This window comes from Geotrypetes seraphini, chromosome 12 (genome assembly GCF_902459505.1).
Source record: "Geotrypetes seraphini chromosome 12, aGeoSer1.1, whole genome shotgun sequence".
NCBI classification, from domain to species: Eukaryota; Metazoa; Chordata; class Amphibia; order Gymnophiona; family Dermophiidae; genus Geotrypetes; species Geotrypetes seraphini.
Window position 1 is genome coordinate 65,753,641 of NC_047095.1, and position 21,486 is coordinate 65,775,126.

At 44.6% G+C, this 21,486-nt stretch overlaps 1 protein-coding gene across 3 annotated transcripts in view; it reads right to left on the reverse strand.

The window, feature by feature from the left end:
* The window catches only part of LOC117346553 (cytochrome P450 4B1-like), a 41,723-nt gene that overhangs the window by 16,082 nt on the left and 4,155 nt on the right, over nucleotides 1–21,486 (reverse strand). For all 3 annotated transcript variants that reach the window (XM_033916316.1, XM_033916315.1, XM_033916317.1), the window contains exons 2-8: nucleotides 16,169–16,313; nucleotides 15,195–15,236; nucleotides 13,226–13,353; nucleotides 12,701–12,825; nucleotides 8,265–8,416; nucleotides 4,922–5,028; nucleotides 3,139–3,329 (exon numbers count right to left, since the gene is read on the reverse strand). In XM_033916316.1, the coding sequence (XP_033772207.1) occupies nucleotides 3,139–3,329; nucleotides 4,922–5,028; nucleotides 8,265–8,416; nucleotides 12,701–12,825; nucleotides 13,226–13,353; nucleotides 15,195–15,236; nucleotides 16,169–16,313 (890 nt within the window). The remainder of the gene's footprint in view (nucleotides 1–3,138; nucleotides 3,330–4,921; nucleotides 5,029–8,264; nucleotides 8,417–12,700; nucleotides 12,826–13,225; nucleotides 13,354–15,194; nucleotides 15,237–16,168; nucleotides 16,314–21,486) is intronic.

Sequence of the window (21,486 nt, forward strand, 5' to 3'; positions counted from 1 at the left end):
TCCGCTGAGGTGGAGTCCATCCTTCCTGAATAGCTTGCTCTTCCCACAGAATGTTGTCCTAAAGTGGAATCCTTCTTCCTCACACCAGTGCCTCATCCATGCGTTGATTGCTTGCAGCTCCATCTGCCTCTTCTCATCGGCCATGGGATCTCCGAGAACGCTACCCTCTGCGTTCTGGTCTTTAGCTTCCCTTCTAGGATCTAGAACTGGTCCTTCAGTCCTTCCCTGCTATAGTTCCTGTTGCTCACGTTGTTTGCCCCCACATGGATCACCATCTTCCTCTTCCATGCTGTCAATGATCTTGTCGATGCGGCTCACTATATCTTCTACCTTGGATCCCGGTAGGTAGGTCACCAGACGATCCTATCTTCCTCCTGCTATGTGGCTGTCGACTTGTCTGATGATGGCGTTCCCCATGATTATTGCTGTCCTCTCTATCTTCTCTTGCCTTTGTAGCTGCAGGTCCATGTCCCTGTTGTATGACCATCTCTCCAGCCGTAGGTCTGTGTCCTCTGTGCACTTCCATCTTCCCTCACCCTGGCGTTGGCTTGTACTGGACTCGTCTTTGTGTGGGTTCCCCCGCTGTTTCCAGATCTCGCTGTGTCACCCATTTCTTCCTTGTGGTTGCCTCCAGGTGATACTCACTCTCTGTAGATGTAACTTGACAATTCCACTATCGCTGGTGATTTTCTACGGACTCCCTGTATTCCTCCTCAATGAACTTCTCTAACTCCCGGACTTCTTCCTCAATAGGTTCCTCTGTCTTGACATTCTCTGCCTCTCTGTCCTCCTCCTCCACTCCTTGAAGTGCTTCCAGTTCCAGTATTCTGCCTTCCAGATTGTTCTTTTACATTTCAACTTTGACTGATATACTGTGAATAATATATGTGAAGGAGCATTTTTGATAGAATGTCAAAGTCCAACTTTGCACATTTCCCGCAAAACATCCAAAGTTGGGAGCGGAGGAACCGCTAGACATCCATAATTTTTTTTTTTTTTTTTCAAAAGTCAACTATTTGGACGTCATGGCTGCAGAACATGTAAGCCGCCAGAATGTCTAACTTTATTCGCCATTTTTAACCACAAAAATATCCAAGTTAAAAACATCCAAATGAATACCATTTAAACATGGGAGGGACCTGCATTGTAATGGAATAGCCACAAAGACAAGACAATGGAGTCTGATTTGTTTCTTCAAGCTCTCCAGCTCCTCGCATTGAGTACATACATAAGAACACCTCCCAGAGGGGAGGTAGTCATACATATGGCAGACAGTGCAGAAAACTGAGTAGTTCAACTTCCGGCTTCTGTCTGCTGCTTCCATTGTTGTCCGCTTGCCGGTCTGTTGTTTGTTGTGGCTATCCTCTGTGTCTGCTGTGGCTGTCCTCTTGTTCTTCTTCAGTGACTAGTCCCTTCTTAAGGCCCTTCATGAAGGAGCTCTCGTTAAGGCGAACACCTTTAACGCTCACCTTTGACGTGCGCCAAACAGCTGAGCGCCGTCGGGTCTTCCCTTTTAAGGGAGAGCTCTGGTGGGTGACATCGGGGGTGGGTGGGCGGAGCTAATTCTCGCTGCTGCCCCTAGTTCTCTCTCTGCTCTCTGCTTCCTTCTGGTTTTTCTCCCCCTCCTCTCTTTCTCGTTTGCCTGCTTTCTTCCCCTCTAAACTCCTTCTTCCTCCTGCTCATCTGCCTGAGCCTTTAGTTCACCATTGGCTCCTTCCCTTTTAAGGGGGAGCTCCAGTGGGTGATGTCGGGGGTGGGTGGAGCTAACTCTCACCGCTGCCCCTAGTTCTCTCTCTGCTCTCTGCTTTTTCTCTCCCTCTTCTCTCTCTCTCATGCCATTAAGGTACCCTTTATTTACCAAGCATCAGGGTGGGTTAATTTTAGTCAATTTTGAGTTTGTTTGTCAGGGCCAGGACCAGCAGGAGTGGGAGGCTGCTTAGCACATTAACCCACACACTCAACACTGTCTTTTCGTCCGATAAGTTGTTCCAGGTCAGATGTTTTGATTCTGAGCCAAAGAGTTTACTTAATCTCAGATGATGCAATCAAACATGGGACAACTCCTCAGCACTAAGATATTCAAGCAGTAGTCAAATAAAGTCATTTCAAACACTTACAATCTGTAGTAGGTTCCCTTCGAACTCTCTGCCTTGATAGAGATTCTGGCCTGGGTAAACGTCCCTTATATCTGTACTCTCTTTGGACCCTTTCTTCAGAAGAGAGCTCCTCTGTAATGTCCTCCTTATCAGATACAAAGTTTTTATAGGTAGTCCCTTCCCCCACTGGACTCACCCCCATTGAGGTACTCTGTCATGTTGTTTCTCCTGGGACCCTCCTCTGATGCACGTTTTCTTCTCCAAGCATGATCTGGTTACTCTTTTCCCCTCTCCAGTGTCAGGATGGTGATGCATGGCTGGTTACTCGTACCAGGATCCTCCTGATGCAACTCAGCTGATTTTTCTAGGGTCTGTTAGGTGCACCCCATTCCTTGTTGCTGTAGGTGCATTGGTTGTGCTAGCCAGACGCTCCTCCCTGTTAATAAATGTATTTCCACATGGGTGGCAAGATCCAATCCTCTCCTTTTACAGCAATGATACAGTTTTCAGGGAGCCTGATGCAAAAACAAGACTATTCCTACTAGACTTGTATTTATATCAACAGTTTCCCTCCAAATTGCATCTCCTCCTCCCACTGTTCATCTGGAAAGAGAGACAGACAGCTCTCTGATCTGAAAGCTTTAAGAACTTTCCAGTTCAAAGTTCATCAGGTAATATTACTAGAGGTCTCTGCTGAGCTGTTCTATCAAGCAGAACCAGAATGCTCTCTACACCAAGAACCAGAATTGCACATGCCTGAAATAGAAGATCCTGGGATAAATCATTGGGTTCTCAGGCACTTTTTCACTGAGATCATAGAGCAGGATCTGATCCTTCAGAGGAACATGGACTTTTCTTCTTCCATAAGGCTAAGACTGAGAAACTGCGGATTAATAATCTACCATGCAACCTCATTGGGAATGCAAAGATGTTATGATCATTGCTAGTGCAGAAGACTTAAACCTCCTAGTTAAAGTGAACCCCCACAAAAGGAAACCCAAATTGAAACAACAGCTGAGCTGTTGAATAGAGAAGCTCTCACCATTCCACCGTGTCACGGTCTCCTAGAATCTCCTGGATTTCCTCCCTGCATTTCTCTTGATGCTCCGGGTACTTGGCCATGCAGTACAAGATCCAGGAGATGCCACTGCTTGTGGTATCGTGACCTTCAAACATGAAGGTGTCCACCTCAGCATGGAGATCCTTGTCCGAGAGACCTTTTCCGTTCTCATCCTAAATAGGAAACCTCAGAATAAGCAAAAGGTATACTTCAAACTGATTTTTATATTTCTCCAATAAAACAGTACCTTTTAATCATAGTAGATCCAATTCTGGAGGCCGCACCTTCAAAAAGATGGAGTCGGTCCAGAGGAAGGCTACTAAAATGGTGCATGGTCTTTGTCATAAAGCATATGGGGACAGACTTAAAGATCTCAATATGTATACTTTAGACTAGAGGAAAGGTGGAAGAGAGGAGATATGATAGAGATGTTTACCTACATGGCATAAATACGTATGAGTCAAGTCTCTTTCATTTGAAAGGAAGCTCTTGAATGAGAGGGCATAGGATGAATTTAAAAGGTGCTAGGTTCAGGAGTAATCTAAGGAAAAAATTTTTTTACAGAATGGGTGGTAGATGCGTAGAACAGTCTCCCAGAAGAGGTGGTAAAGACAGAGAATGTGTCTGAATTCAAGAAAGCCTGGGATAGGCACGTGGGATCTCTTAGGGTGAGGAGGAGATAGTGGATGGGCCATTTAGCCTTTGATTGTATGGAGTTTCTTTTCAATTGAAAGAGACTCACCTCATGTGTATTTATGCCACGTAAGTATTTAAATATCTCTATCATATCTCTCCTCTCCCATCTTTCTTCCAGAGTATACATAGTGAGATCTTTGTTTGTCCTTGTATGCGTTACGATGTAGACCACCGACCATTTTCGTGGCCTTCCTTTGGACTGACTCCATCCTGTTTATATCTTTTTGAAGGTGTGATCTCCATAATTATACTCACCATTCTAAATGAGGACTCACCAGAGTCTTGTACAGGGGCATCAATACCTCTTTTTTCCTCCTATCTGTTCCTCTCCCTATGCATCCAAGATCGTTCTAGCTTTCACCGTTGCCTTTCCAACCAGTTTGGCAATCTTAAGATCATCACATACTATCACACCCACGTCCAGCTCCTCTTTCATGCACAAAAATTCTTCACACTGTAAACTGTACCATTCCCTCAGGTGTTTGCAGCCCAAATGTATGACCTTGCATTTATTAGCATTAAATCTTAGTTGCCAAATTTCAGACCACTCCTCAAGCTTTGCTAGGTCTTTCCTTATGTTATTCACACCATCAGGGGTGTCTACTGTGTTGCAGGTTTTGGTATTATCTGCAAAGAGGCAAATCTTATCCGACAGCCCTTCAGCAATATCGCTTATAAAAATGTTTTTAAAAAACAGGCCCAAGAGCAGAACCTTGAGGCACACCACTGGTAACCTCCCTTTCCTCAAAGCGATCTCCATTGACCACTACCCTCTGTTGTCTTCCATTCAACCCGTTTCTAACCCAGCCCGTCACTTTGAGGCCCATCCCGAGGGCACTCAGTTTATTTATTAGACGTCTTCGTGGAGCACTGTCCAAGGCTTTGCTAAAATCTAAATAGTGCATCGAATTATACAATAAAATCGCAGAAACAATGTATATCTCATAATACGAAACAATAAAATCCCAGTCCGAACAAAGCATACACACTTAAATAAACACAAATCACAGCAAAGCCACAAATCTGGCCTAGAGCAGGAAGCAACGTTCCGAGGGCTTCCGATCAGTACCTTGGCACAGAGAAGAATGTCCAGAAAATCTAAATGTCTCTTCTGCTGAATCTTTTCCGGTTCATTTTCATTCGCAAGGGCAGCTTTCCTCTGCTTTATCACTTCATCTGTGCAAGAAAATGAGAAACAGGTTCTTCTTCATAAGGATCCAATTTTCAAATGAACTTATGTGGTCAGTACTGCATACTCACTCCTTAAGTGTGTGTGTGTGTGTGGGGGGGGGGGGGTTACCACTAGAATTTTTATGGATATATAAAAGTCCTGTGCTAAGATTTAAAGGAGCGACTAGTACCCGTAGTGAAGGCTTGGCCTACTTTCAGCAATGAAACTCCCGTGCAGAGCTGGTTTGTACTCTGCAGGCCGAACCTGAGCTTGTATTCTGAACTGGAGCAGGATCTCACCCCAGGACAGAAGACATGCCCCTGTATCACAACCTGGGAGAAGTCTCAAGACCCCAGCAGTAAAGATGGAGCTGCGCTTAAGTATCATAGAAAGAACTGAGGTCCCCCGTAAGGATGAAGCTCCTGTTCCCACAGCCAAGCCGATCCCCCAGGATGGAGCCATGCTCAACACACTGGGCTGAAGCTGCACTCCACATACCGAGAGGAATCTGTGCTCTCCTCGCAGAATTGACTCTGTGCTCTTCGTGTAGAGGGAAAATAGTGCTCTAAGGAAGTAGGAAGGCAGTGGTGAGGGCGGATTATTTTTTTACAAAAACACTTGTGCACACCCCAGCTCGAAAGTCTGCTGGGGCCCATAGAACTATTATGCAGGCCTGGCTGAATATCGTCCGGGCTAATATAAGCTCCGGGCAGTGGTATAGTCAGGGAGGTTGGCGCCTGGGGCGGTAATGCCCTGCATCTCATTGTCATGGACCCCCTCCCCTGCTCTTCCCTGTTACTTGATTGCACCCCCCACACCTGTATCTCTTGATACGTTTGTCGGTGCGAGCAGCGCCTTCTACCTGCTGCTTGAGCCAGCCTCAGCTCCCTTCTGATGTCACGTCCTAGTCCCAATGCCAGGACCTGACGTCAGAAGGGATCCGAGGCTGGCGCGAGCAGCAGGTGGAAGATGCTCATCGGTGGCATAGTGAGAGGGGCGCGGTCTTCCTAAAGGCGCAGTAGCACCCCCTCCTCCTCTCTGCCACCCCCCTGCTCGCTCACTCACTTCCCGCCCGGCCACTCGTTCCCCTGCCTACCCGTGCCCCTTGCCTTCCCCCGTACCTTTTGGCGCTCTCTCTGACATCACTTCCGGGACCCGTGTCTAGGAAGCGACATCAAAGGTGAGCAGACACCGAAGTGGGCAGCACGCTGCTCACACTGACAAATTTTAAAAGGGAAGGGGGCGGGGAAGAGGGAGGGAGAGGGGCGCCACTCACCCACACTAGGCCACTGCTGCTCGTGCCAGTGAACGTTTCAAGAGGTACGCAGGGGAGGGTGGCGTCTGGGGCGGTCCTCCCCCACCCGCCCCCCCCCCCCCCTCTTTTACTACGCTACTGGCTTCAGGCAGCCAGGCCACCCAGAATTATGCCCCAGTATTTAGTACCATGTCCCAGACATGACCCGGCACTGAATATTGGCGGGATAGTCTTCAAAGCAGATTAGTACCTGGTTTAACAAAATGATTAGCAGTGAATAGGTGCTGTGAGATCATTGACATAAGTGTTCACTTACCTGCGAAAGTGCCAACACTGCAAATTTAGAGGTATGACTTAGAGAATGACACAGGGACAAATTTTTTCCCGTCCCCGCAGGAACTCATTTTCCTGTTCTGTCATAGTGAGTTCTTTTCCTGTCCCTGTCCAATTCCTGCAAGCTCCATCCTCATCCGCACAAGCCTCAAACGCTTTAAAATCCTAAGTAGCAACATTCTAGACTCTAGAGCTCAGATTGTGACATCATAATGCCTCATTCCACCAATGCCTAAACTCCATCCTCATCTGCATAAGCCTCGAACGTCAAACCCTTTAAAATCCTAAGTAGCAACATTCTAGAGCTCAGATTGTGATGTCATAATGGTTCATTCCACCAATGCCTGAGCTCCGTCCTCATCCACGCAAACCTCAAGCGCTTTAAAATCATAAGTGTCTAAGGCTTGTGCGGTTAAGGCAGAGCTTACAGGAATGGGGACAGTGACAAAACTCATGGGAACGGGACAGTGAAATTGAGTTCCTGCGAGGACGGGGAAAAACTTGTCCCCATGTCATTCTCTAGTATGACTGTCTATATGACTCCTGTTTACTTCCTATCATTACCACTGGAACATAAGAATTGGCACCGTTGGGTCAGACCAGTGGTCCATCGTGCCCAGCAGTCCGCTCACGCGGCGGCCCTCTGGTCAAAGCCCAGCGCCCTAACTGAGACTAGTCTTACCTACCTGGAGTTCCTGTTTCAATTTTCTTTATGTTTTAGACTTTAAAGTCATTTCCATCTTTTCTCCAGATAAGGTGAGTTAGCAAATTCAAAATAAAAAATGATAAATAATAACCCCAAAATAAAATACTCCCATAAGAACAGTCACAGTAGGTCAGAGTATTGGTCCATCTAGTGCAGTATCCTCTTTCTAACAATGGCCAATAGGATGATCAGATATCCGGATTTCCCCAGACATGTTCTTCTTTTGAGGACATGTCCAGGGGCTTTTCAAAACCCAGCACTTTGTCCGGGTTTTGAAAAAGGTTTGAAGAAATCAGTGTTGGGCAAGAGGGCATCCACTCATGCGGGGATGCCACATGATGACATCACGCGCATGCATGGATGACCTCCTGCCCTACAAGAACAGGCAGCGGGTGGCAGGGCTGGGGCAGGGCTAGGGTGAGATTGGGGGCAGGATTGGGGCATATCAGGGCAGGGATGGGTCGAATTGTGCGGGCCTGGGAGCGGGTCTAGGGGTCCAGATTTTCCAATTGGAAAATCTGGAAACCCTAGGTCACAAGTACCTGACAGAATCGCAAAGAATAGCAAGATTCCATGCTATTGATCAGGGGTCCCCAAAGTCCCTCCCTGAGGACCGAATCCAGTCGGGTTTTCAGGATTTCCCCAATGAATATGCATTGAAAGCAGTGCATGCACATGGATCTCATGCATATTCATTGGGGAAATCCTGAAAACCCGACTGGATTCGGCCCTCAAGGAGGGACTTTGGAGATCCCTGCTATTGACTCTAGGTTTAAGTAGTGTGTGGAGGAGGAGAATTTACACTAGCTGAGCCTAGTTTAAGCTTTATTTTATCTCGGATTTTCTATCTTAACAAAAAAAAAAAACATCAGTGAGCAAAAGTACAGCAACTTGTGATAAAGAGTTTGGCAAAGCAAATTCTAGAAATGATGAGCTTTGGAAAATACCTGTGTGCTGATGAGCCAGTCGGCAGGCCTTCCGAAATCGAAATCCTTGGGGACTTAAGTGGAATATGAGGTTACTGTGGAATGGATACCAACGAAATCTAAGGTCCACCAAGAAGCAGAGGTCAAAAATAGCTTTTATGTAGGCGCTGTCACTGAAGGAAAAGAAAACGGGAAAGCTAAGTTGTATTCAGAAGATAAATAATCTTTGGTACCTTCCGTTTCACCTTCTCTTTCTGTCCTTGGGGATAAGCATGTCTTCTTCACATTGTTTCTGGATCTCGAATAAAGCGCTGACAATGCCAACAGAACAGTGGGGCACCTTAGAGGGTACTGCTGTGAACTTCACACAAAGAGTGCCAGATGTACATCTCACCATAAGCTCTTTATAATTTATGGTGAGCCCTTTAAAACTCTCCCCAAACCTGTCTAGCACCCCAATAGTAGGGTTTTGGTGGGCTCAATCTTTCCACCATAAATGTTGTGGTTAGAGTGGCTTTTGGGCCTGGCTGCTCCTCTCTATGGCGTTCTACTAGGCTTTCCCATATCAGGTGCTGCTATTCATTCAGATATTTGAGGGGTGCGATGGGATCAGTGACCACTGGAGGAATGTGTGGGGGGGTCAATCCTTAATGTATCCAGAGGTCATCTGGTAAGGTTGGGTACTTTGTTGGCCCCAATGTGCTTCTAAAACTGGTCTAGCTCAGAACATCTTAAGTTCCATCCAGGACATCATACAAAAGGTTTGATTATAGCCACAAGATGTCTAAGTCTAAACCAGCCCAAACCCCATGCGAAACATGCCTCTAATGACCCTTTATGAGTTAGATGTCCTGGAGGGTGAGGGTCCTGCAAAATGTCTAAAATGTATGTTTCAGAAATTGTCACTTGGACATTTTGCCTATAAAAATGTCCAACCTCCAATTTAGATGGTATTGTGGACGTTTTTTGTGGTTTGAAAATGCCTCTGTTAGTGAATCAAGTCCTTCTAGGTCTTAATAGAAGGATATTTTCCTTGACTACAGTATACATTCAGCATTGGAAGATACCTCTTAAAGAACATTTCATTGGGATTTCACTGAGATTCAGCAGAATGGGATCATTAAGTAAGCCAGGGAAGTAGTAGCTTCATAGGAGCAGATGCAGTCAGAGCAAAATAATAGACCCTGACAGCCAGACAAACTCAAAGAATCATCAGCGCATATCTTAATCTGCATTTTTATAGCTCTTAATATATCCAAAACAGAAGTCATGCTTTTCCCATGGAGGGAAGGGTAAAAATTAGGATCACACATAAACATCAATAAAATCATAATAAAGGAAATTCCAAAGGTTAAAATACTAGGGGTTATTCTGGACCAGAAGTTTCAAGTTTCAAGTTTATTAACTTTTAATATACCGACCATCAACAGGTATCTGGCCGGTTAATAATAAAATATTTAAAAAGAAGGAAAAATAATAGATATTTTAAAATGATGAAAGTGAACATCAAAGACATTGACTGGACAGACTTGAAAGTGAGGGTAAAAAGGTAAAGGAGGGGAAAAGTTACATATTTTGAGAAGAGAAGGGGAAAGTGGGAGTGGGGTAGAACATATTGGGTGGGGTTGCTTTTTTTAAAAGCGGTTGGTTGAGTAAGAGAGGAACAGAAAAGAGAGAGAGAGAGAAAAAAAAAAAATTAAATTATCACAAGCAAATAAGTTCATCGATTAGAAGCTGCTTTTACAGGCTACAGATGATTAGATTGCTATCCCCATTCCTCGACAAATCATCTTTGAATATTCTAATACACTCGCTAGTCATATCAAAAATAGACTACTGTAATGCCTTGTACAAGGGAATAACAATAAAAGAAATACGCAGATTGCAAATAATACAAAACACTGCAATAAAAATAATTACCAAAAAGAAAAAATTTGGTCATGTCACTCCCCTCTTAAAAGAAGCACATTGGTTACCTATAAACTACAGAATCATCTGTAAAAAAGCACTACTGACACATAAAATGTTAATGAACAAAGCTCCAGCATTCTTAGAAAGACTCCTAATCCCATATCCTTCTACAAGATCTGGGGAGAAATCTCTCTTCTCAGTCCCTTCATTAAGATTCATTTATTTATTTAAAGGAAAGTGGGAGAGGCAGTATTACTAGATTATATAATGCACAATTGGAGCATCTTCATTCACCTTTGAAGTATAGGCACTGCTGCGAAAAAATCATTGGCAAATGTTATACTGATAAAGAATGGTCTAAAACAGTGTTTTTCAACCTTTTTGTACCTATGGACCGGCAGAAATGGAGGAGTTGTTTTGTGGACCTGCGGTTGAGGAGTGCTGGTGTGGACTTTGGTGCCGCTACTGGACTGCCAAGGGAGACCCGGTGGGGGGGGGGGGGAGTGACTTTTCCTATTAGAAGGCTTCTCCTCAGCCTACCTGGGCGCTCTGTCTTGCTGCTCCGGTTCTGTGCCGCGTGTTGCAGCAGGGGGACCTTCATTCCTTTTGGCCGGGTCTGGGAGCGGGGAAAACCTTTCACTCCTTCCGGGGAGGACTGAGAAGAGAGCACAGGCCAGGGAATCTGTGTCTTTCTGTGCATGCACAGTGGATACCTTCGGGCAGTATGGTCGGCAGACTCGCTGCACAGCGCCCGCTTCGTGCGCCTCCAGCTCTCCAGCGGTCTTTGACCCAGAGTTGCCCATCGGCCACTGCACCAGGTTCATGTGAGCACCCCGTTGGCGGCCCCGGCACTGCCTGGAGGTGTTGGAGGACGGCTGCACTGGTGTTTTTTCCCTGGGTGGTCCACAAGGCGTTTGCAGTGAGCCACCTTTTTAACTCGGTGCTCGCGGGAGACGCTGATCCTTCGCGGACCGGCGGGAGATTTTTGTGGACCGGCACCAGTCCACGGACCGGCAGTGGAAGAACACTGATCTAAAATAATGCACTCCCTTCTCTATGGCACTATAGCTAACAATATGATAGAAAAAAGTTATAAGGTGCTATATTGCTGGTATTATACTCCAGTGCGGTTGCGAGTTATGTATGGGAAGGGATCGGATAAATGCTGGAGAGGATGCGAGAAAGTAGGTGGCATTGTATAAAGGCACAAACATACTGGGGCAGAGTGATATCCTTTATTGAAGCAGTGCTAGGGATTTCGATCCCCAAGACTATGGAGTGCTGCTTGTTGAATATAGGACCAGCTACTTTGCCAACTAATCAGCAGAGGTGGGTACATTTGATAATGACAGCAGGGCAATTGGTCTTGGCATCGGCTTGGAAACAATTAGATTTTCCGGTATTTCAAGTATTCCTGTCTAAAGTTCAATTTATACAACAAATGTCCAAATTAATTGCTCTCCAGCGAAACCAGATACATTGATATAATACTATATGAGGTACATATGAAATTTGGATCAGCTCCCAAAGGAGTCTCACTGATCTTTAAATTATGACTTACCACACCTTTATAGATTATGAATCTCCTGCACACATCCTCTCACCAGGGTAGGAGAGGAAGGGAGGGAGGTATGTAGAAGTCTTTCAACTAAACTGATATCTTTTACTATGTATTAAGAAGTAAGATATAAAATGAATTAATGCATTGTTAAAACCTTGAGTGTATAAGATTGAAGTTTTCAATAAAGTGTTTTTGGAAAAAAACAAAGAAACAAAAAAACCATTACGATTCATTTACGCGCGGAGGGACATGACCTTCTCTGTGACGGCACCTCAAATTTGGAACTCGCTTCCAATCTATATCAGGGAAGAAAAATCGCTTGGTAACTTCAAAGGTCTTTTAAAAAGCTGCCTTTTTAAGGACGCTTTCAACAGAGCTGCTTGAATTCTATAAATTGAGTGGCTAACAATTCCCCGTCCTATTGGCTTAACCTCTATGCTCTCTGTATTTTTCTATGCGTTGTACTTAAACCCTTCCTCCTCTTGTTTCAAGCAGTGTCGCAGTTTCAAAGTATGTGCGTTTTCATATTAAACCCTGGTTTTACTATTATTTGTAAATCGCATTATTAAATACACTCGAACCTTGAGTGCAGTTGTCAGAATCATGGGGTGGGGCTGCAGAGCAAAGAACTGAAAGTTAATTGAGGGGGGTTTCAACTCAAGCTGAAGGGTTTGCCAAGGGTAGGGTTACCCCCGACATGATCTCCTTTTGAGGATATGTCTGGGGGTCCAATCGGCTTTTCAAACCCGCACATGATGTCATTGCGTCATATCTCTGCATGCGCGGATGTCCTGCCCGAGAGCAGGCAGCGGGAGGAGGGATTGGAGGCGGACTTGGGGGGCGTGATGGGATGGAACCAGGGCGGGGATGGGTGGGACTGAGTGGGACTGGGGATGGATCTAGGGGGTCTGAATTTTTCAAACGGAAAATCTGGTAACCCTAGCCAAGGGTGTCCACCACCCTTGCCCCAGCTCAGGATACTGACCTCTCATTTTGGCAGTTGCTGTTGCAGCTGAAGGCGCATTTCATGATGCTGTCCAGGGTCATCAGGCTGACGTATTGGAAGAGTTCCACCGACTTGTCCTCGTTGGCAAACTTTTCCCATTTGTCCTGAAGAGAACAGGAGAAAGATATGAAAACTCCTCTGTCTCTCTCTCCACTGCAGCTTCAATGGAGATACAAAACTCAAGAGTCAGAAAGCCATGACCTTGCTCTTTGGCGAATGCTTGATGATGAACTATAAAATATCCATCAGTGCTGGACCCATGACCTGATCTCACTCAACATCTGAGGTACTGGTGACCTGCCCTCTTCTGGAAGGCCTCTGTTGCATATGACACTTCTTGATTTCCTTTGCTATATGGTGAGCAAAGATGGTGGTTTTAGCTCAATCAAGGAGCAAGTACAATAGCTCTATCATTCTGTTCTCGCTCTCATCAATAAAGGATAGACACAAGAGGACTGGAAAATGTTTTTAGAAATCCAGAATAATTGACAGAACAGTTCTCACCAGCATGATCTTGGTGGAGTCGGACATCAGTTTCACGTAAGGTTTCAGGACGTCGTAGTGAAAAGCCGAAGTCAGCATCCTGCGGTGCTGGAACCACTTTTGGCCAGAGAGAAGCAGCAATCCCTGCCCTGTTGGGGACACCAGTAATAATCTGGTCACATCCTGTAATTCATGGAAAAACTGTGAGATCTGGATTCGATTTGCGAGCCTAGCCAGGGCCTTTCTTTCTCTCTAGCCCTAGCCCCCACAAAGCCATTGTGCCGATTTCTCCACTTCCACGATTCTTTCCCTACCCTCACTCCCAAGCCAGCAGCCAATTTCTCCCTGCTCCTTCCCCGAGCCAGGCCCGGCGCCTACAAGCGTCGGGTCCACAAAAGTCTTCACTTCCAGCGTCAGTTCTAACGGGGAGGAAGTTGCCGGCCAGCCAGACAGCGATTGGCTGGCCCAGAACTTACCCTCCGACGTTAGAATTGACGCCGGAGGTGAAGTCTTGTGGGCCCTGCACTTTTCTCCGCCCACCAGCCCGCCTCACCTTTTATCTCCACCTACCATGTAGTTGCCGGTGGGCCGGGTTAAGGAGTGACTCTGTGGGGGAGCCAGTGCCGGAATGCGGTAGTGAGACGGAGCAGTGGCAGAATAGGGAGGGTGGCCGGCTGTGCACCCCCTTGGGGCGTGCACCCTGAGCATAGGAATTTGACACCCTCATGAAGCTCAAGGTGTGAAAAACAAATAAAATGCAAAGTGACGCTAATACGAAGGTTTTTTCCCAAATATAATTATTGTTTTTATTTTTTCAATCATGACACCAAAAGAATAAAGCATAATTACAGTTGCATTAGCGGGAGATCGTTATAATTACCAAAATGCTGGCTTTCTGATAACGAGCTCAGCTTAAGATCTCAAGATACTCTATTATATACTTTTGGCTCAGTGTGACATCATCAGTTTGACAACCAATAAAAATCAACAAAGGATGTGTTTAAAATTATACAAAGAAAAAAGTTTCAAAGGTGCTGAAAAGTTCTCAGCTCTCTCCATGAGCTGACAGTTTCAAATTTCATTGATCTTTACACAGAAGCCTTAGCCTGGAGGAGGAGGGGCTGGTTTCCCCCTCTCTATGCTAGAGATTATTTCCAGATGTTGTTTTAGGATTTCTTTAGGTTGCAAATATATATATAATATGTTTTTTCAAAACCCATTCTTTTGTTCAATACCGTCACACAATCACATACTTTCGGGCCCTTCATTCATTCATAACTCATTCATAATTAATACCTGTTATATCTTAGTTTGGGATATTTTTTCCTAGCTAGCCATCTGGTATCAATTAACACCACGATGCTAAGAACAAAGACTTGGACACAACTGACCACAAAATGGATTCCAAAGACAGAGAAGATATAGAAAAAACAGCAATCAAAATGGAGTCCATGTATCTCTTAATTTCCTTCATGATCTAGCCTAATAGCAAAGTACATAAAAAGAATATTATTATACTTTCCCTTATATTAATCTGTAGTGTGTTTTTCTGGCTTTAGCTTCATTCATATTCAGATTTTTATTCACCAGTTTGTCGTACGCTTCTATTGGGCGTGGCCTTAACTGACACATATGCTTGTATCTAACTAGAGTTACCCAGAATCATACGAAAAACAGGCACCTTAATACTGCACTATCATGTTCTGATATCCATTCCATTACTGTCCCATAAATATCACCCCCTACTGGCCACGAGCCACTACTCCTCAACCCGGGGCGGACCACACCCCCCGCCCCCCCTCCCCTCCTTGGTAAGCCACTGGGTAGGTGGCAGAGACCAGAATGACTGTGAACCATAGCTTACGCTCTTGGTTGGCAGTGGAGACTTGGCCTATTCTCTCAGGTAAGTGGTGAGAATCTACACTGTCCTTAGCAGGTCCTTAAAATAATCTTTATTATCATTTGTATTCAAAACAGAAATTATGCTTACCAATCCATGGTTCTAAAAATTTGTAGACCCAAGCCTTGGGATCTGCAAGGTCCAAAAAAATATACTGTAAGCATATTCAGCACATACATGAATTGTAACACGAGTAACTATTCACCATCACAAACCCCTAAAGGTCAAGATTTCTTTACTGCATAAAACTAGCAGCAGAATTTAAGCCCTGCTGCCAGCGGTCAACAAAAGAAGCTCTGAGCTATGGAATCACTGGGTCACAGAGGCTGATGCTTTGCATGGAAGTGTGGATGCTGCCTGGTCATCTCTCCTCTGATTTAAACTGCTTTGTATAGGCCAGGGGTAGGTAATTCCGGTCCTCGAGAGCCAGGTCAGGTTTTCAGGATCTCCACAATGAATATGTATGAGATAGATTTGCACACACTGCCTCCTTGAGATGCAAATTTATCTCATGCATATTTATTATGGATATCCTGAAAACCTGACCTGGCTCCAGCTCTCAAGGACCGGAATTGCCTACCCCTGTCCTTTACAAAGCAGTTTAAATCAAAGGAGAGATTACCTGGGAGCATCCACTCTTCCATGCAAAGCATCAGCATCTGTGACCCAGTGTTTTCATTATAGTCTCAGAGCTCCTTTTGTTGACCGCTGGTATAGACAAATCATGGACTTGCTTTTAAGGATTCAGACTTCAGATGTTAACTATCTCTGTATATTGTATTTTGCTGCCTTTTTAAGTTTCTGCATGCTGTATTTCTCTTATCTCTGCATATTGTAACTCGCTGACTGTCTAGCTCTCTTCAATGTAAACCGCCGTGAAGTCTCATGACTATGACGGTATAGAAGAAAAATAAAGTTATTATTATTATTATATAGTCGGCTCCACATCACAAAGCATTCAAATTCATTTTGCTGGTAGAATGTACCTTTGAATGTACACGGCATTCATGTCATCAAAGAGTTACTGCTCAGCAGAATCCAATCTGTCTGTGATGATTCCTTACCTGCTCGGCCAAACACAGTTTTAGCGTAGTCAGGATGCGTAATGAAGAGAATGGGAAGAAAATTGCCAAACCAGATGGGGAAGCCATAGGGATATTTCTTTGCCCAGGAAAGGACAGTGTCTAAATAGGTCCCATCCGCATGAAGCTAAGGTGAAGATTGGAGGGAGAAGAGAGTGTAAGAGCAGAAGTTGCTGTCCCAGGCGGGATCTCTTTGTTCAGATACTAATTTTGATCAAAGCTCATTGGTTGCTGGTAGAACTTAGAATCACATGCAAAATTATTTTACCAACCTTTAAAACTAGACAAAATAGTCAACCAGAATTTATCAATAACCTTCTTATTTCTTATAGTTCTTCTAAGACTTTAAGATTTTCTAAAAATCTTTTATCTGTTCCGTCTCTGAAGTTTATCAACACAATGAGGTCTACCATTTTCTCTATCAGCGCTCCATCTCTTTGGAATAATATTCCGGTCCACTTACGGGAAGAATCAACTCTTCACAATTTTAAGACGAAATTTAAAAACATTTCTTTTTCTTGATGCTTTCGAGACCTAAATGCCCTTTATAGGGCTACATAGTTTTATTCTGCTTTTAGACACCCTCCCTTTTGGTTTTTTCCCTATATGTTCTCTCTTTTTACTTGATAAACTGTAGTTCTACCCTTCTTCCCTTTTCTGTTTCTGTTTGTTTTTAAATGTTTTTAATAATGATTATCAGACGCCGTTGATAATGTTTTTAATAATAATTATCAGACGCCGTTGGGACATTGTGCAATCTCTCCCTCCTTTTCATGACTATCAGCTTAGATTTCCATTTTCCAGAGGTAAAAATCTGAAAGAATTTTTGAGCCCCATCATTATTACGTCCAAAAATTTCCACTCATGTGCTTCCGTCCGGGCATTTTAATTGTGGCTCGTGTTCTTATTGCAGTGTCACACTACAAATTAAAGAATTCACTAATCCCATCACTGATAAGAAATGCATAATTAAAAATTCCAGTACATGGAAGACGGATCAAGTGGTTTATATCATAATATGTCCGTGTGATAAAATCTACGTCAGCGTGACCACAAGACTTTTTAGAACGCGTCTTGCAGAATATAAATCCAACATCAAAAGAGAAAACATTGTCTCACCACACATCATACTTTTAACAACTTACAATGTTTTGTTATTGATGTGGTTAAAAAAAACACAAAAAAACCCGTGAATCATTTTGGATGTTTACATCACAAGCACTGGCCCCCAAAGGATTGTATGGCAGAATTGATTGGGCAGCCTTTTATTGAGTTTGTTTCAGCTGGGATTTCGTTCACAAATTTTTGTTTGACACTGAAGAATCTTTTTCTCATTAAAAGGTTTTTTTTCCCCCCAATAAATGGTTTTTCATTGGGCAGCAAATAATGACGTAGCACGTCATTATTAGTTATAAGCTTTGATGGCATCCGATGTTTTCGGCGCCATCTTTTTGAATGTTTCTCTCTATCAAGCCGTGTTCCATATGTTGCTACCTTTTAAGTAAGCACACTTTTAAGAAAATGATATAATTAAATCTATTGAACCGTCACATTTTTCTTCTTTTTAAGGTACTGCGGCACCTCCCCTGACGAAGCCTATCCGGGTGAAACGGAGGCCCCGTCGGGAATAGGAATGTAGTGCTGTTGATATCTTTGTGGCGTTCACCATTTAGGTAAGTATTGGCGCTATCTTGTGTGTAAATTAAATTATTTTGAGATATCACAAAAAAGTTTTCACACTATGCATTCAGAGTTTTGACCTATGATTGAGCCCATGCTGCCTGAATTAATGTCTCTGAGGTATTTTTCCTCTCATGCATTAAAACTTGGTCTGGCATACCTTCCTCCTTCCCTCCATGCCCTGGCATCTCTTCTTCCCTCCAAGCCCTGGCATCTCCTTTCATCCCCTCCAGTTGGGTACAGCAACGCTCTCCCCAATTCTCTCCCCCTCTGCTCCCTTTCCTCCTTCTGTCACCCAAGACCTGGTGTCCTGAACTTCATTGGGCAGCAGCAGCATTCACAATTCACTGCTGTTGCCGGCTTCAGGCCTTCCTCTCTGTCGGGTCCTGTCTTCATGAAAACAGGAAGTAGGCAGGACCCGGCATAGGGGAAGGCCTGAAGCCGGCAATAGCAGCGAATTGTAAATGCTGCTGCTGCCCGAAGAAGGTAATGGCGCCAGGCCTTGGAGCACCAAGGCAGACCACTTCTCCTCCCTCCCAGCCGAACCCCCGCTGACCCTCCTATCTCTTCCCCCCAAGTGAACCCTTCCGACCCTCTCAGCGAGATGACCGAGCAGCAAACCTCCCTCCAGTAGCGTCGGCAAACGCAGCGCTAAATAGGCTGCTTCGCGGCTTTCTCCTGCCGGTGAAGCGTCACTGACATCATCAGTGACGCTTCACCGGCAGGAGAAAGCTGCGAAGCAGCCTGTTTAGCGCTGCGGCTGCCGACGCTACTGGAGGGAGGTTTGCTGCTCAATCATCTCGCTGGTCACCTTAAGTAAGGAGGGAGGGAGCGCGATAGGGACCAGGCCGGCTGTGCATCCCCCCTAAGGCTGCACCCGGGGCAGATCACACCCCCCCCCCCGCCCTTCCCCTTGGTACACCACTGGCCTGCCTCCTACTTAACAAAGACCTTGGCTTTCTTTCCCACTACAAAGAAATTTAAACTGCTTTGTCACCTCTGACTCCAACTACCACTGAAATGCTTTCATGTTTCCCTTATATATACTGATTTTGCCAACATTTGCTGAGAAATGTATTCATCTTAACTATGTTTTCTCTGCCACTCACAAATAGCACAGGGTTATTTTCAGCGTGTGCACATTGCAATAGCTGATTTTCAAAAGGACACAATGGTAGATTCCCATTAAAAATGTTCCACTAAAGTACATGCATTAAAAGCACCCAAGTGGTTTGCAAGTATCTGAGGTAATTTTTAAAAATTCCCCATGAAAATACTTGATTCCTGATGATGCATTGCATGAAAAACGGTTATTTATCTTTTCTACTCTGTATAATTTAACATGTAATTTGTTTCGTGACTTTTGAACTGGATTATAATCTGATCAGACTCTGTACCAATCTTCCTGGCTGTATAACCTAAATAAAAGGTGCAGTAAAAATAGAAAACAGAAAAAAGGGACAGGACCTAATATACTACCTCTCTGTGGTTACAAACAAAACAGTCTGGAAATGCCGCCTACCGCGAGTCCAGAATTGCATCTATTTTCTTCTACAAATGCTTTAAATGTAGGCCAGCATTTTACAGCCGTAATGCTACTTCTGGTGAAAGCCACGCTTATGCCGGCTACAGGCGTTCGTAGGCGTGCATGGATGTCTCTGTATGCACAATGCCTATACTGTAGGCCTCCTTCGCCCCATCGATATATATTTTTTTTTAACGTGCATCCCAATTGGTCTGTTAGACAGTGTTAGGATGTCTACTGCCGCCTACAATTGGGATGCCCTTTGTAGAATCTGGCCCTTTATGTATTATAAGCAGGTACTTATTTTGCATCTGGGGCAATAAAGAGTTAAGGACTGAATTCTGTGCATGATGCCCAAAAAATTGGCACTGAAAAGATTGGGCAATGAGTAGTATTTGGCGCAGGAAGCTGCGTCCAATTACGGCACGAGGATTTGCACCCACTGAAGCCTGGTGTAAATCCCTCACACCTCAGTGAGGAGTGAATCTGCCTAACTCTGTGACATTTCTCACAAATTTCTCACAAATTCCAGGAATGCCCCTGACTCCCTCCTTCCCCTCCCTGGCCACACCCCCTTATGGGAGCCATGTGTAAAAATCTATAGAATTGCGACCAAAAAATGTACAGTGGATTTTAATTATCATCAGTTAGCGCTGATAATTGATTGCTCATGTCCAGTGATTGGTGTTAAGTGTTGCATGCAAATTACACACATAAATTGGGTGCGCACCCAAATCTGTGCGAGCAATTTGTATTACCATATCTAGAATAGAGGGTAAGTGATTCCCCCTGAGTCTCATGAAGCTGCAGTAGGAATTGAACCTGATTCCCATGGTTCTCAAAGAACCAACCATCAAACCTCTCCCTCCTCCTCCCCCCCCAATACACAGCCTTCAAATACCGAGTTTGCTGGTTTTCACAAAATAAGCTGAAAAAAACCCAACTGTAAACCCTGTCATTCATGATGATGTATTTAACCTGCCCAGTTCCTGGAGGAAAAGTCCTTAAATTGCTGTTGAGACAGACATGGGAGAAGCCACTGCTTCTCCCATGCCACTGGGTCAGTGGCATGGAATGCTGCAACTATCTGGGGTTCCGGAATCTTGCTGCTCTTTGAGATTCTGCATGAAATCTTGATACTTTTTGGGGTTCCGGAATGCTGCAACTATCTGGGGTTCCGGAATCTTGCTGCTCTTTTAGATTCTTCTTGGAATCTTGATACTCTTTGGGGTTCTGGAATGTTGCAACTATCTGGGGTTCCGGAATCTTGCTGCTCTTTGAGATTCTGCATGGAATCTTGATACTCTTTGGGGTTCTGGAATGTTGCAACTATCTGGGGTTCCGGAATCTTGCTGCTCTTTGAGATTCTGCATGGAATCTTGATACTCTTTGGGGTTCTGGAATGCTGCAACTATCTGGGGTTCCGGAATCTTGCTGCTCTTTGAGATTCTGCATGGAATCTTGAAACTCTTTGGGGTTCTGGAATGCTGCAACTATCTGGGGTTCCGGAATCTTGCTGCTCTTTGAGATTCTGCATGGAATCTTGAAACTCTTTGGGGTTCTGGAATGCTGCAACTATCTGGGGTTCCTGAATCTTGCTGTTCTTTGAGATTCTGCATGGAATCTTGAAACTCTTTGGGGTTCTGGAATGCTGCAACTATCTGGGGTTCCGGAATCTTGCTGCTCTTTGAGATTCTGTATGGAATATTGATACTCTTTGGGGTTCCAGAATGCTGCAACTATCTGGGGTTCCGGAATCTTGCTGCTCTTTGAGATTCTGCATGGAATCTTGAAACTCTTTGGGGTTCTGGAATGCTGCAACTATCTAGGGTTCCGGAATCTTGCTGCTCTTTGAGATTCTGCATGGAATCTTGAAACTCTTTGGGGTTCTGGAATGCTGCAACTATCTGGGGTTCCAGAATCTTGCTGCCCTTTTAGATTCTGCATGGAATCTTGATACTCTTTGGGGTTCTGGAATGCTGCAACTATCTGGTGTTCCGGAATCTTGCTGCTCTTTGAGATTCTGCATGGAATCTTGATACTCTTTGGGGGTTCTGGAATGCTGCTACTATTTGGGGTTCTAGAATCTTGCTGC